This window comes from Triturus cristatus, chromosome 7, assembly GCF_964204655.1.
Source record: "Triturus cristatus chromosome 7, aTriCri1.1, whole genome shotgun sequence".
Taxonomy (NCBI): Eukaryota; Metazoa; Chordata; class Amphibia; order Caudata; family Salamandridae; genus Triturus; species Triturus cristatus.
In genome coordinates, this window is record NC_140590.1 from 71,021,608 (window position 1) to 71,036,205 (window position 14,598).

Consider the following 14,598-nt stretch of genomic DNA (forward strand, 5'->3'; position numbering starts at 1 on the left):
CACCTCTAGCAGGTGCTTCTCTAACAGAGCTGCCGCAGGTTCAATGCTGAGGCAACCGCACCTCTAGCAGGTGCTTCTCCAACAGAGCTGCTCAGGTTCAATGTTGAGGCAACCGCACCTCTAGCAGGTGCTTCTCTAACAGAGCTGCCGCAGGTTCAATGCTGAGGCAACCGCTCCTCTAGCAGTTGCTTCTCTAATAGAGATACCGCAGGGGCAATGCTGAGGCAACCACACCTCTAGCAGGTGCTTCTCTAACAGAGCTACCGCAGGGGCAATGCTGAGGCAACCGCACCTCTAGCAGGTGCTTCTCTAACAGAGCTACCGCAGGGGCAATGCTGAGGCAACCGCACCTCTAGCAGGTGCTTCTCTAATAGAGCTACCACAGGGGCAATGCTGAGGCAACCACCCCTCTAGCAGGTGCTTCTCTAACAGAGCTACCGCAGGGGCAATGCTGAGGCAACCGCACCTCTAGCAGGTGCTTCTCTAATAGAGCTACCACAGGGGCAATGCTGAGGCAACCACCCCTCTAGCAGGTGCTTCTCTAACAGAGCTACCGCAGGGGCAATGCTGAGGCAACCGCACCTCTAGCAGGTGCTTCTCTAATAGAGCTACCGCAGGGGCAATGCTGAGGCAACCACACCTCTAGCAGGTGTTGCTCTGTACTAGAGCTAATTTAGAGGCAATGCTGAGGAAACCACACCTCTAGCAGGTGTTGCTCTGTACTAGAGCTACGCAGAGGCAATGCTGAGGCAACCACACCTTCATCAAGTGCTTCTCGAATAGAGCTACTGCAGGGGCAATGCTGAGGAAACTGCACCTTTAGCAGGTGCTTCTCTAATAGAGCTTCCTCAGAGGCAATGCTGAGGCAACCGCACCTTTAGCAGGTGCTTCTCTGTGCTAAAGATAATACAGGGACAGTGCTAAGGCAAACACACCTCCAGGAGGTGCTTCTCTCTAATAGGGCTATCGCAGGGGCAATGCTGAGGCAACTACACCTCCAGGAAGTTCTTCTTTCAGCTACAGATAATACAGGGACAATGCTGAGGCAGATACACCTCCAGGAGGTGCTTCTCTCTAATATAGCTAATGCAGGGCCAGTGCTAAGACAACCACACCTCAAACAGTTGCTTCTTGACACATTAAGCAAAAGGAACAATTGATGGACAGAATGCTGAACAATGCAAACATTCACCCCCAGTCACAAAGATCCTTTTTAGTCCATCGTTTTTTTGCTCACCGCACCACCCCAGTTCAGATCCAGCCATATGCAAATCAGTCTAGACCCTGTTCCTCATTGGAACAGTCCAGCCCGAACTGCCAGACCAGGTCCTTCTTGGACCAGAAACAAGCATCCTGGGATCGGTTTCGGGGCATCACCCCTCATCAGCCAGGCTTGCTTGAATCTAGTGGCATGGAGAGCACGGGACCCACGTCTGGGCATATCCATCCACCTTAGGGCGACAAATGAGGAGCAGAGTCAAGAGTGATTTGCATATAGCTGGGTCTAAAGTGGGGTGGCATGGTGAGCAAAAGAATGATGGATTAAACCCAGATCCTTGTGACGGGCAGTGAATGTTTGCATTGTTCAGCATTTCGGCGATCATTTGTTCCTTTTGCTCTTGACACAGTGAGAGCACATGCTGGAGCAATGCTGAGCCAACCAAACCTCCAGCAGGTGCTTCTTGCTACTAGAGATAATGCTGAGCCAATCACATCTCATGCAGGTCAATGCTGAGCCAATCACGCCTCATGCAGGTGCTTCTTGATACCTCTAAGGGAACAATGCTGAGTGAACTGTACCTCCAACAGGCACTGCACTGACATCATTCCACGCCTCAAGGAACTTCACTGGTTCCCCATACACAAAAACAGTTCAGGTTCCTCACACACACATACAAAGCACTACACAATATAGGCGCCACCTACCTCAACAGCCGCAAACTATTCTACTAACCTTCCAATCTCCACTCATCTGGACGAAAACAGAGCAGGAGGTCACACCTTCTCCTATATCTCCCTCAAAGCATGGAACAACCTTCCACAGCTCATCAGAGCCTCCTCGTCGCTTTTTGAGTTCTTCAAGAAGCGAAAGAGCTGGCTTTTTGAATAAACTCTCCTGCAAGACATCCGCTTAGCCAACTGCGTAGTGCCCGCATACCCCCATGGGTGATTAGCACGCTATACAAATCTGCATAGAATGGTTTATCACTGGCATGTCTCATCAGTATGTTCCCTGGTACTGCCCCAAATGATGTCAGATGTGTACCAAGAACCCCCCTCCCCCCTCTTTGAAGTCTCAGTGACCCACCCCTTCCCCAGTCATGCACACAGTCTCTTCCACTGACTCTAATGTACTTCCTAGCCTGTACCCGCTGTCTTTCAACGGATTCCCCTGCCCGGTCCTCTTACCCTAACAGTCCCTCAGGCAGCCCTTAGTTTTTTTGGGTTTTTTTTGCAGATTTAAATAGCGCAAACTCGACCTGAAGGTATTAGAGCGCTTTACATGAGCACCGGTTACGTTACAGAAGGACACATTTATTTTTTTATTTTGGTAGGCACGGGGAGATCAAGTGATCTGCCCAGAATCACAGGATGTGGACGCGACCCCGAGGCTCAAACCTTGGTTTCCAGCACCAAAGTCAGCAATCTAGCTGTCAGACCACATCCTCTCCCCTTAGTCGACATCTGCTGTCTATTCACCAAGCTGCTGTTGCCAACACAAATCCTTCTACTGCCCCTAAAGTACCACCACCTAGGTGACACACGCGGACTTCACAAGTTGGTCATGCCTTTCTCACAGCACCCTACCGTGGACCCTTATGTGGCGCTACACCTATACACTATTTTCGTACTGCATGCTGCCCCTTACTGCAGCTTCGATGAACCATCATATTGGGACTTTGCTGTCTTTCCTTTGTAGCCCCGTCCTGCATGCATCCCAAGCAAGGGCCGTAAAAGCAACAAAAGGTCAAAGGTGAACACTCCGTGCCTGTTCACTCACTAGGTCCCCTGCTAGGATCTTCTCAGAACTCCGGGCCTCTTGAACTGCCTAGACGTCCAGTAGCATGCCACTGACAGCCTGTGCTTGTTCAGCCGATGGAGCCAGTCCACTATGTGCAAATAAAGGCCCTCTTGTGCCCACTGATAGTGCACAAAAACAGCAATTAAGGCGTGTCAGGGGGCAGCACACGTTGACCCATGCACACACCCGCCCCCCTCTGCAGACTCGTACAACAACAACAAATGGGTGGCAATTTTCTTTCAGAAAGGTGGCAGCCTGAACTATAGAGGCGGCAGCAGGCGGACAGGATTGAGCCGGCACGAATGTCCCTCTTTACTTCCTGTATTTCAACTTCTTTCCGTTCGCCTCTCAGCAGCAAATATGCGACTGTTCAGAGCTCAACTAATAACATCAGGTGTCAGGGAGTGTGTGATGTCACTTCCGTCTGCCATCGCATGTTGTTGAATGAACACCCCTGGCCCTGCTCTGCATGTGCAAACCCCCGATGTACCCTGTTCACCCTCTGATGTGCATTGGAAGCCCTTAAAGGGCATTCTCTCCCAGCAGCCTAACTTGGGGGCCATCTAATGCCTTCTGTCTGTCAACAGTGCCCCCCGCACCAGAGACCCAGGAGAATGGAGTCGTCTGCCGTTCCTGCTTCACAGGGGATGCGTCCTACTGCGACACCAAGGCGGAAATGAAGTGCACAGGCTCGGAGAGCAAGTGTGCACGGTACTCCTTCACCTCTTCAAAAGGTAGGTTATAGGCGGTGTGTGTGTCTCCCCCAAGTTTTCAGAGTGCATATGTGTGACATTTTCTTGGTTTCAGTGTACTTATGAGCAGGGCCGCCTTAACAGCATTACAGGCCCCCAGGCAAAGCAGGGCACTGGGCCCTGCCTACACAACCACTCACAGGAATAAAGATGTTTAACTGGAAAATTTGTATTAAATTCTGGTCTGCATGGGGCCTCTATGCTTGTGGGCCCCCTGGGCAACCTCCCAGCTTGCCCATGCGTTAAGATGGCACTGTTTATGAGTGACATTCAATGACCAAATGTGTGACACGCGGAGTGACACTTTCTCGCGAGTTAAACCAAGGAATGAAGTGCATGGAAAGAGAAACAGCAGAACTCACGCCTCTTTGAGCAGATCTTGGAACTGTTGCAAAACACCTGAAATAGAAGTTCACTGACCCTTCCTAAAAACACGAACATATGGCCAGTCTGCTTACTTGACAAATGTCACAGCCCAGATGTGGCGATTGTCTCTGGTGCCAGCGTGGCTTTAACCTTCATGGTGGTGACAAATATGTATTCTGGTTTAGAGGGAATGAAAGGGTGTGTTACCAGCTGGGTTATGGAGTGGCTCTTTTTAAAAGACATTAAATTGGTTGGTAGCTGCAGTCTAGTTGTGAATTACTGAACATATATGTTCTCAAAGCACCTATTTAATATTAATCACTATCTCTGCATATTTTGTGGCCACCCGGCTTATACTGTGGGTAATACAATTTCAAAATAATGAGACGCATATTCACAGTGCGTTTGGTCTCAGTTTGGGACCTCGTGGCACTGTAAATGCACCAACTCGTTCCTGTTGTCCCTGGGTACACACACATCTGCAGCGACTGCATTACACCAGTGAGGTTCCACAGTTCATTTTCTCGCTGACCCACTCAGTGGAGACTTGTGCTGCAGCTCCTCAGACTCCAGTAGTGCAGGAAATGTCCCACGGTCTCCTTGCATTTGATCACAAGTCCTGTTTGTTTTTTAACCAGATATACTTTGCATGCTGGGATTTCTATGCCTATAGGGTATGATAGGAAAAGAGAACACTACAAGTCCCAGCATGCAAAGTTATTAGATTAAAAGGCCAGGACTCAGTGCTACAGCTCACATGAAGCACACAGCAGGCAGCAGCTGGGGGTCACTCACATTACAATTCTTGGTGCCATCTGGCACTCAGAGCCTGGATACCACCAACCCCCTCCTCCTTCTCCACCTCCTCCTTGTTCTCCTTCTATCCTTCTCCATGTCCCATGTTCCCCTTCTCCTACTCTTCTTTATCTTTCTCCTTCTCCTCCCCTCTACTTCTCACGATCCATTCTCCTTCTTTTTCTCCTCTGTATTCTTCTTCTCCTCCTCCTCCTCATCTACTTCTCCATGTCCCTTCTACTTTCTCCTATTCCCTTCTCCTTCTCCTTGTCCTCCATAATGTCCTCCTCCTCTTCTTCTCCTTCTCCTTGCTCCTTTCCCTTCTCATTCTTCAGTTTCTCCTTTTCCTTTCTCTGTCTTCGTCTCCTTACCCTTCTCCTCTTCTTCTCATGTTTCTTCACCTCCTGAGCCCGTCCCTGTGCAAATTTACCTACATAAGCTGCTGATAAGTCCATCATTCACTGGACCCTGCCCTGGTCCTCCCAATTGAACCCTGCACAAGTCTCATACTTCCTCTCTCCCTCAACTCAATATTCCCAGTTCTTTTTAGGGTTTATATAATAAAATACTGTTCAGCAGCGTTCAGTAGCATTTGACACCGGTGTAGTGCGTCCAGCAGCAGTTCAAGCTGCCCTTACAAGAAGAACAGTTCCTGGACCAGTGGCAGAGGAGTGAGCTCCCTCCTCCTATTGGAACATGTATTACTGCTGATCCTGTTTGTGTGAGAAACAAGCATGCACTACTGCTATTCACACGCTCCCTCTTCATTGTTAAAGAAGCTGTAAACACCTTTTCAGTTTCACTCTTTCCCCGCTGTCTGTTTTTTCCCTATTTCTCTCTTTTTCCCTATTCTTCTCTTTTTCAGTTATCTTCCTGCTGTTCCTTTAGTCCTTCCTCCTTTTTTTGTTATTCCTCTCTTTATTTCACTTCTCACTCTCTTTCCCGTTGGTCTCTCTCTTGTATTTTTCTTTCTCTTTTTCATGTATTCAGTTCTCTGTGTTAGGCTTTCTTGGAACTCGTTTGCCCTGTGCCCAGCCCTTCAATTCTCCTGCTCTGTCATTTATGGTCTTTTTCTATATTGATCTGGCATTCCAGCAGAAAATAGACTACAGAATGCTGGGGAACCAAAATATTGTGGTAAAAGTATCTAAGACCAAAATATTGTGAAGATACGTTTATAAATCTAAGCATAGGTTTGCTATACTTAATTCCATATATATCTATATGCTTTCACGATATAAACATATCTTCAAGGTACGCAGATTTGGAGTTAAGAAGAGTACATGTATACTCAACCCCTCGTCCTTGATACTTTTGCCATGATATTTTGGTGCCACAGTATTTTTGTCTTCGATCGTCTGACATGTCCTAGGTCTACGGTTGTACTACATAGATTTAGTGTGAACCAGAATCACCATAGGGTAAGATTTGATGAACCTGATCCTTCCTCTGATCAGCCGTGCCCATGGCACGCACACCTACTGAATGGCTTGTCAGACCCTGACCTGCTGCTACGGTTCTGCTCAGGGCACTATTATGTGTGAAGTACCTCTTGGCATCTAAGGGGGTCGCGGGGAGCCCTCCACCCCAGGTGAAACCCTCTGACAGTACTTGTAGATAGAGCAAGTGCGTTCTGCACTCAGCAAACATCCGCGCGGATCTTCAACACATCATCGCTCAATGTACCTGAAGGCCATGTGTTTATTTTAGGAATATTATTTGTTGGAGTGGCTATTTAGGAGGCTGCTGAGTAAATAGTGACTTTTCTCTGCTATTTACTTGGGTACTGGCTGGATAGTAAACATTATTTGCTATTTGGCTTGCTTCTTTGCAGATAGCTGAGAAACGTCACCATTTACCAGGCAGGTGGTTAAATGGTAGAGATTTGGCACTGTTGGAATGATGGGCCTGCCATAGCAAGTAAACCACTATTTATCCGCCCGCCTGCTTCATGGCAGAGATTATGGACTCTTTGGCAGGCAGTCATGCAGATAGCAAAAAAAACTTACAAGAAATGTTACTCTTGACCTGGCTGTCTGCAAAATAGCAGACATTATGCACAATTTGGCAAGCAGCCAAACAAATAATAAAGAAAACCTCATTAACCGCTTCGGTGCTCATGACGAGCCCAGCCCGTCATGAGGCACAGTGGAGCTGTGCTCATGACGAGCTGGGCTCGTCATAACCGTCACGGCCCGCCCACGCGCGGTTGATTCCCCGCCTGTGCGGGAGAATCAATCAGTGGGCGGGGTCGTGACGGGCTCAGCTCGTCATGAGCACAGCTCCACTGTGCCTCATGTCGAGCTGGGCTCGTCACGAGCACAGCGCTACCGCCGCGGCCCCCCCCCCCCCCTGGGGTGGACTTGCAAATAGTGAAGAAATGTCACTATATGCCTGATTGCTGGTTAGATAGCCGACTTTATGTACAATTCGAATAGCACCCTTGCCAATAATAAGGAGAGTTTGTTATTTACCCAGCCACTGACCAAATAGAAATGATGCACTGTTTGGCAAGCAGCTGTTCAAATAGCAAAGAAACTTGATTAATTACCTGGAGGCTGGCTGAGGAGTAGACTGTATGCACAATTTGGCCAGTAGCCGTGCACACAGCAGACGCCTAACTATTTACCCTGCTGTTGTCTAAAGTGCTTCAGGTATGAATCATTATGCCAGACATAGATTTCAATGAGCACTGCCTACAAGGTAGAACACAATTGACACCCATCTCCTTATACCCGACATAAATGCAACACCTGCCATCAATTCAATTTGCACCCAAATGGCTCTACCTCATAGGTATAAAGGTCGCAAAAGTCATTGAAGGAAGGTTTGAATGTTTCCAACATAGTTTCGGTCACATGGCACTGACTGCCTCTGCATTATATTAATGGCAAAGACTGGAAGACACATTATTGAGCTGTCAAATACTCCACAAATGCTCCTGCTCCCTTCAGTTTACCTGAAGAGGTGGCTAATTACAAAGATAATTAGAGCCATCCTTTGCAAGACTTGCTGTTCACACTTCTACAGCTATTTACGTGCTCTTTCCCACAAACCTATTGCAATGTTAATATCTGCAAGGGTCAGATATAGAGTTACCAAAAAGCTCCATGTTATCAAAACACGTTTTGTTCTGCCTGCAGTTTTCATGTAACAAATCTGTGCATTCTGGAATTAGTAATTCGTGTTCAGTTCAATTAAGCAAATTGGACTAAGATAACTAAAAACAATTATTAATTTAAAGCAACATCCATAACTTGAAAAGTTGTATTCTGGTGAAATGGTGCCATCTGGTGATGTGGTGATCTTCTCAAAATGCAATCACTTGCTTAGGGCCCCTTAAGCAAGTGACCAGCACAGTATATTTGAGAGGCTTCCTTTCAAATACACGTTTAGCCACATAGGTGCGCTAGCTAGCGTTGAGTCTCACCGCCTCTTATATTTCTGCATGTAAATAAGATGTGTGCAGTCTTTCTAAAGGCCACTTTCTGTGTCCCTTAGAGTCACAATGAAATGCTCGTCCCTCTCTACATACAAAGAATGCACCGGGTGGCAAAATAGCCTGGTCCTAAACAAAGGCCATTGCTTGCATATCTCGCAGTGACTGACTTGTAATGTATCGGGGTCCCCAGGGAGGAAGGACACTTCACACTGAGAGTTGCAGGTAAGTATAATATTTATTTGGCAAATGGTACTCTATCAGGAGAGCGCCGGGAGACGTCCGCACTGCTCGCCGGCTCCGCGCTATCTCCTCGTATCCAAAATGGCCGCCGCGCTCTACGTCATCACGTAACACCGTGAAGACTAGAGCGCGACGCTACATATCTCCCCCTTTATGGATATACATTTCACACATACGATAATGTCTATCAGTCTACCTGCTGGTGGACTCGTTCCCGTCTCCCGTCTCCCATCTCAAAGTCTCTGTACTTCAACGGTCTTACCACAGCTCTGCAGATGAGGGTACGCCTCACCGGAGTACTGGGCCTTTGGGCCTACCCAAGCTCCGGTCCTGGCTAATGGAAAGGACTCCATTTAAAAAGTATCCTCGATGTGGGTCCAAATTCCCCCACACCGATCTCCACGAGGTGTGCAACCTGTGCAACCTCTGCCTCTCCCCTGAACACGAGGCTCAAGACTGTCCGGCGTGTAAATCCTCCGGTCCAAGAAAACGATTCGGGACCGAAGAGCCAGAAGAACCATGGCACACTCTTCGACGGCGATCCCGGACGACATCTTCGGAGAAGGCGTCGACGCTCCAGAACAATACACGGACGAGGGACCCGTCAGCGCATCCGAAGCCGACGATTCAGATGTGGAGGACATCACTCCGGCACAGAGGGTCGTGAGTACTACTCTAACCTCCCCTCCCCCCCCCCCCACACCCTGGCAGGCACCGAAGAAGGCTTCGGTCACGCCTTCGCCTTCGGGCATAAGCAAGACCAAAGACACTGCTTCCCACATCGCACCTTCAGGACCGGTAAAGAAGCCAATTAAGCCTTCAGGCGGCTCGGGCTCGAGCCAGCCCACCGTTGGAGCCGATAAACACTCTTCGGCACAGAAAAAGAAACCGGCCTCCATCTCGACACCGAGTCCCACACCGAAACACTCGCGGTCGAGACCCAGCTCCTCGGCACCGACCCCATCTTCGGTACCGACAAAAGCCCACAAGACCAACGGCACCGACACTTCGAAGCCGAAATCCATCTCGGCGCCTACTAAACAATCGGAGCTTTCCAAGCATGGTTCCAAACAACGAACAGCACCGACAAGCCTAAGAAACCAACGGCCCGACGCCTTCGGCGCCGACGGACAAACCAACCTCTCCAGAACAAAAAACATTAACTAAGGATCCCAAAACTGGACATTTGATGCTCTCTATCAAAAAGAGACAGTTAGAAAAACCTGCTCCGCCTCCACCTCCAAAAAGGAAGGACTCTGCTACCTCCCCTTTCAGACTACCTTCCCCACCACCACCACCTCCTCCACCTTCCCCTCCTCCACTTCCTCCACCTCATCATTCCCCAACCCCATCCCCGGATGATGATGATCAAGGGGATCCATACGACGACATAGGGGATGTACCCCAAGATACACCTACAGGGGACCCCACTCCCACAGGATCCCCAGACCCATGGGACGATTATAATATCCCTGATGTCCCTAACGTCCCACAAGACGATCTTTACCCTTCCAGACCTTCTCCACCAGAAGACTGCTTAGGGTTCAACCATTTATTGTAAAGGGCGGCACACTACCACGGGGTAGATTTACATACCGACCCAGTGGAGGAGGATTTCCTCCTAGATACATTTGACACCACACATAGGACCACCTCCATATTGCCTATGCTAAAGGGTGTTATAAAACATGTGCCGGAGGTCTTTAAGGACCCAGTCAGGGCCAGGGTCATTAACCCGTGCATTGAGAAGAAATATAAAGCCGCCCCAACAGATCCCTCCTACATCAGAGGACCAGCGCCACTAGATTCCTTGGTAGTATCCACAGCACGGAAAAGAGCCAACTCCCAGGCGTCAGGTGACGCACCACCACCTGACAAAGAGTCTAAACTCTTGGACGCATCAGGCAAGCGTACTGCATCTCAAGCGGCCAATATATGGCGTATTGCCAATACACAAGCACTACTAGCGAGGTATGACAGGGCCCATTATGACGAGCTAGAAGCCATAATGCACCATCTCCCTGATGAATACAAAGCTAGGGCCAATGAGCTAATTCAGGAGGGCAAAACAATTACCAATACCTCCATACGTTATGCCTTAGATGCAGCAGACACAGCCTCTTGAGCTATCAATACTAGTGTCCTCCTCCGTGGCCATGCCTGGCTAAGGATATCAGGTTTTAACCGGAGGTACAAACCTCCATCCTCAACCATCCCTTTGACCAGGAACATCTGTTTGACCCCAAAGTGGATGACGCCCTAGAGAAAGTGAAAAAGGACACTGACACGGCAAAATCCATGGGAGCCTTACAATCTCACCCTCCCAGACGCTCCTTTTGCCGCTCTTCCTTTTGGAGCACATCCAGAGGCTACTCCTCAGACACCGCTTCCACTTCATACAAATCCCCTACTCAGTCCACCTTTACAAGGGGTTACCAAAGAGGCGGCTACAGGGGCAACAATAACAAAGGCAGAGGCAAAACAAACACCGTCCGCTCTGCCACCGCGCCTTCCCAATGACTTCCCTCCACTTCCCCCAGACAATCACACTCCGGTCGGGGGCAGACTCCAACATTTCCTTCCGGTCTGGACTACCATCACCTCAGACAAATGGGTAACACAAATAATTCGGTCAGGCTACTGCCTAGAACTAACAACTACCCCCCCAAACATTCCACCCAGGCAACGCCCGATGTCACCAGAACATCTGCGGCTACCCAAGCAGGAGGTAATCTCCCTCCTAGACAAAGAGGCAATAGAACACGTTCATACCAACCAACAAAATATGGGGGTCTACTCCCTATATTTTCTCATACCAAAGAGGGACGAGACTCTACGGCCCATCCTAGACCTTCGGCCCCTAAACAAATACATACACTCAGACAGCTTTCATATGGTGACGCTTCAGCAGGTACTTCCGCTACTTTCCCAAAACGACTTCCTCACCACTTTGGACCTAAAAGACGCTTACTTCCACATTCCAGTGCACAATGCTCACAGGAAGTACCTCAGATTTGTAGTGGACCACCAACACTACCAATTCAAAGCGCTCCTGTTCGGAGTCACAACCGCTACTTCACCAGCTGGGCTTCATGGTAAACCACGAAAAGTCCCATCTCCAACCATCCCACATAAAACAATATCTAGGTGCCACTATAGACACCTCAAAAGCGCTCGCCTACCCCAATCCTGCCAGGATTGCAAGCATTCAGGCTCTATGCGCAAAATTCATAGCACAACATTCCCTTCCAGCACGGGTGTTCATGCAACTAATAGGGATGATGGCCTCTTGCATCTTCATAGTACCTCACGCAAGACTCCAGGTGCTTCCTCTCCAAGAGTGCTTAGCGCACCAATGGAACCAGGCCCAGGGTCAATTAACAGATCTGGTGTTGGTAGACGGTTGTACCCATCGCTCTCTGCAGTGGTGGACCACCACAAACCTTTCCAAAGGTCGACCGTTCCTGGACCCGGTTCCCCAGATAGTACTAACAACAGAGGCATCGCTCTCCGGCTGGGGAGCTCATCTATTACATCTCACCATGCAAGGCAAATGGACACCTCAACAGAAGCTACTCCATATCAACCATCTGGAGTTACTAGCAATCTTCCTAGCCCTAAAATCCTTTCAGACACAAATTTTGGGCAAAGCAGTCCTAATCCGCACAGACAACATGCCAGCCATCTATTATATTCAAAAACAAGGCGGCACACACTCTCCACAGCTCTCTCAATTAGCACAGAGCATATGGAGATGGGCCATACCCCAGAAAATCTTTCTCCTAGCCCAACATGTCCCAGGAGTACAAAACACTATAGCAGATCTACTCAGCAGACAAACACAACAACTCCACGAGTGGGAACTTCACCCGCAAGTTCTTCACCCATACTTTCAAATGTGGGGGCATCCACAGATAGACCTCTTCGCCACCCACGAAAACAAAAAATGCCCAAGCTTCGCCGCCAGATACCCACACCCATTGTCCAAAGGAAATGCGATATGGATGAATTGGTCAGGCAGCTTTGCGTACGCTTTTCCGCCTCTCCCACTCATTCCACTAGTGGTGCGCAAACTCCAACAGCACTCCCTCATACTAATATTAGTAGCGCCAACTTGGGCCAGACAACCGTGGTACACCACACTGCTGGAACTATCGGTAGTACCGCATCAAAAATTACGCCTCTCTCCACACCTCTTAACCCAGAACCATGGAGAGATCAGACACCCGGACCCAGCTCAGCTCAACCTTGCGATCTGGCTCCTGAAATCCTAGAATTCGGGTACCTAAATCTTCCCCCTGACTGTATGAACGTCATCAAAGAAGCTAGGCACCCTACCACTAGAGCGTGCTACGCCGCCAAGTGGAAACGTTTTGTTGTCTATTGTCATAACAACACCATCGATCCCCTAGATGTGTCCATTCAACACATCATAGGCTACTTACTCCACCTACAAAGGTGCAATCTAGCCTATACGTCCATTCGACTACACCTCGCAGCCATAGCAGCTTACCTACAAAACAGGCAATATCTCTCACTCTTTAGAGTACCTGCCATTAAAGCCTTCATGGAAGGCCTTAAAAGAATAATTCCCCCCTAGAGTGCCACCCTCACCTGTGTGGAACCTAAATATCGTTCTCACCAGACTAATGGGACCTCCTTTTGAACCCCTACACAAATGTGAACTTTAATTCTTAACATGGAAAACCGATTTTCTTGTAGCCATCACTTCCCTCAGAAGGGTCAGTGAGATACAAGCATTTACTATTCAAGAACCTTTTCTACAAATGCACCATAATAAGGTGGTTCTCCGTACCAACCCAAAATTCCTCCCCAAAGTCATTTCTCCTTTTCACCTAAACCAATCTGTAGAACTACCAGTATTCTTCTCGCAAACACAAACTGTTGCAGAAAGAGCTCTTCATACACTAGATGTCAAACGAACCCTACTCTACTACATCGAGAGAACACAACCTTTCCGTAAGACCAAACAACTGTTTGTCTCTTTCTCTCCACCACACAAGGGCAACCCCATCTCCAAGTTGGGGATAGTTAGGTGGATTGTCAAATGCATTCAGATTTGCTACCATAAAGCAAAACGAACGCTATCCGTTCCCCCTAAAGCCCATTCTACACGTAAAATAGGGGCTTCAATGGCTTTTCTATGAAACATCCCATTAGATGATATCTTTTCTGGCCATCCCCTAAGTATGAACTGCTTGACCGCCCCGATGTCTGAGTCAGTCTCGTATGCTTCCTTCCACTCGTGTTCGCTTATCACTCATTTGTGATCTTCCGTGAATGCCACTCTAGTGTCTTCGTCCTCGGAGCCACTTGGAGCTTCCTCCATGGCTGCGGCACGACTGAGATAGTCTACTACTTTATTTCTGGTTCCCAGTATGTGTTCTACATCATATCTGTAATCCACTAATTTCAAGGTCATCTTCGCGATGCGGGGGGTCGCACTCGCATGTCCAGATGATGTGAGGACTTTGACCAGAGGCTTATGGTCTGTTCTTATCCTGAATCTTGTACCACATAAGAATTGGCGGAACTTTTCCATGGCCCAGACTGGCGCCAACATTTCCTTTTCAATTACACTGTACTTCTGCTCCGTAGGCAACAAAGATCTGGATGCAAAGCTGAGGGTGGCCAGTTCCCCATCTTTTGTCTCTTGCATTAGGACCGCTCCTAGGCCCCTTTCACTCGCATCCGTTGTTTTACTGATCTAGCTTGCTGATCATATCCGCACAAAGGAACTGCTGTGCTGATGTCCGCTTTGATCTTCTGGAATTCTTCTTGTGTCTCCTCCGTCCACTCGAAGGTTGTCTTGTCCCGGAGGAGTTGGCGCAACTGGTGTGTCTTGGTGGCGAAATGCGGTACAAATTTGCTGTAAAATTTGGCCATGCCTAGAAATGACCTGACTTCTTCCTTGGTTCCCGGGGATGGCGCATCACATATCGCTTTCACATTGGATTGTT

General features: G+C 48.7%; 1 protein-coding gene across 1 annotated transcript in view; it reads left to right on the forward strand.

Moving 5' to 3' along the window:
• LOC146808850 (phospholipase A2 inhibitor gamma subunit B-like) overlaps nt 1-14,598 on the forward strand; it is a 183,955-nt gene that overhangs the window by 90,524 nt on the left and 78,833 nt on the right. The window contains exon 4 of the mRNA XM_085615674.1: nt 3,610-3,756. Coding sequence (XP_085471800.1) covers nt 3,610-3,756 — 147 coding nt within the window. The remainder of the gene's footprint in view (nt 1-3,609; nt 3,757-14,598) is intronic.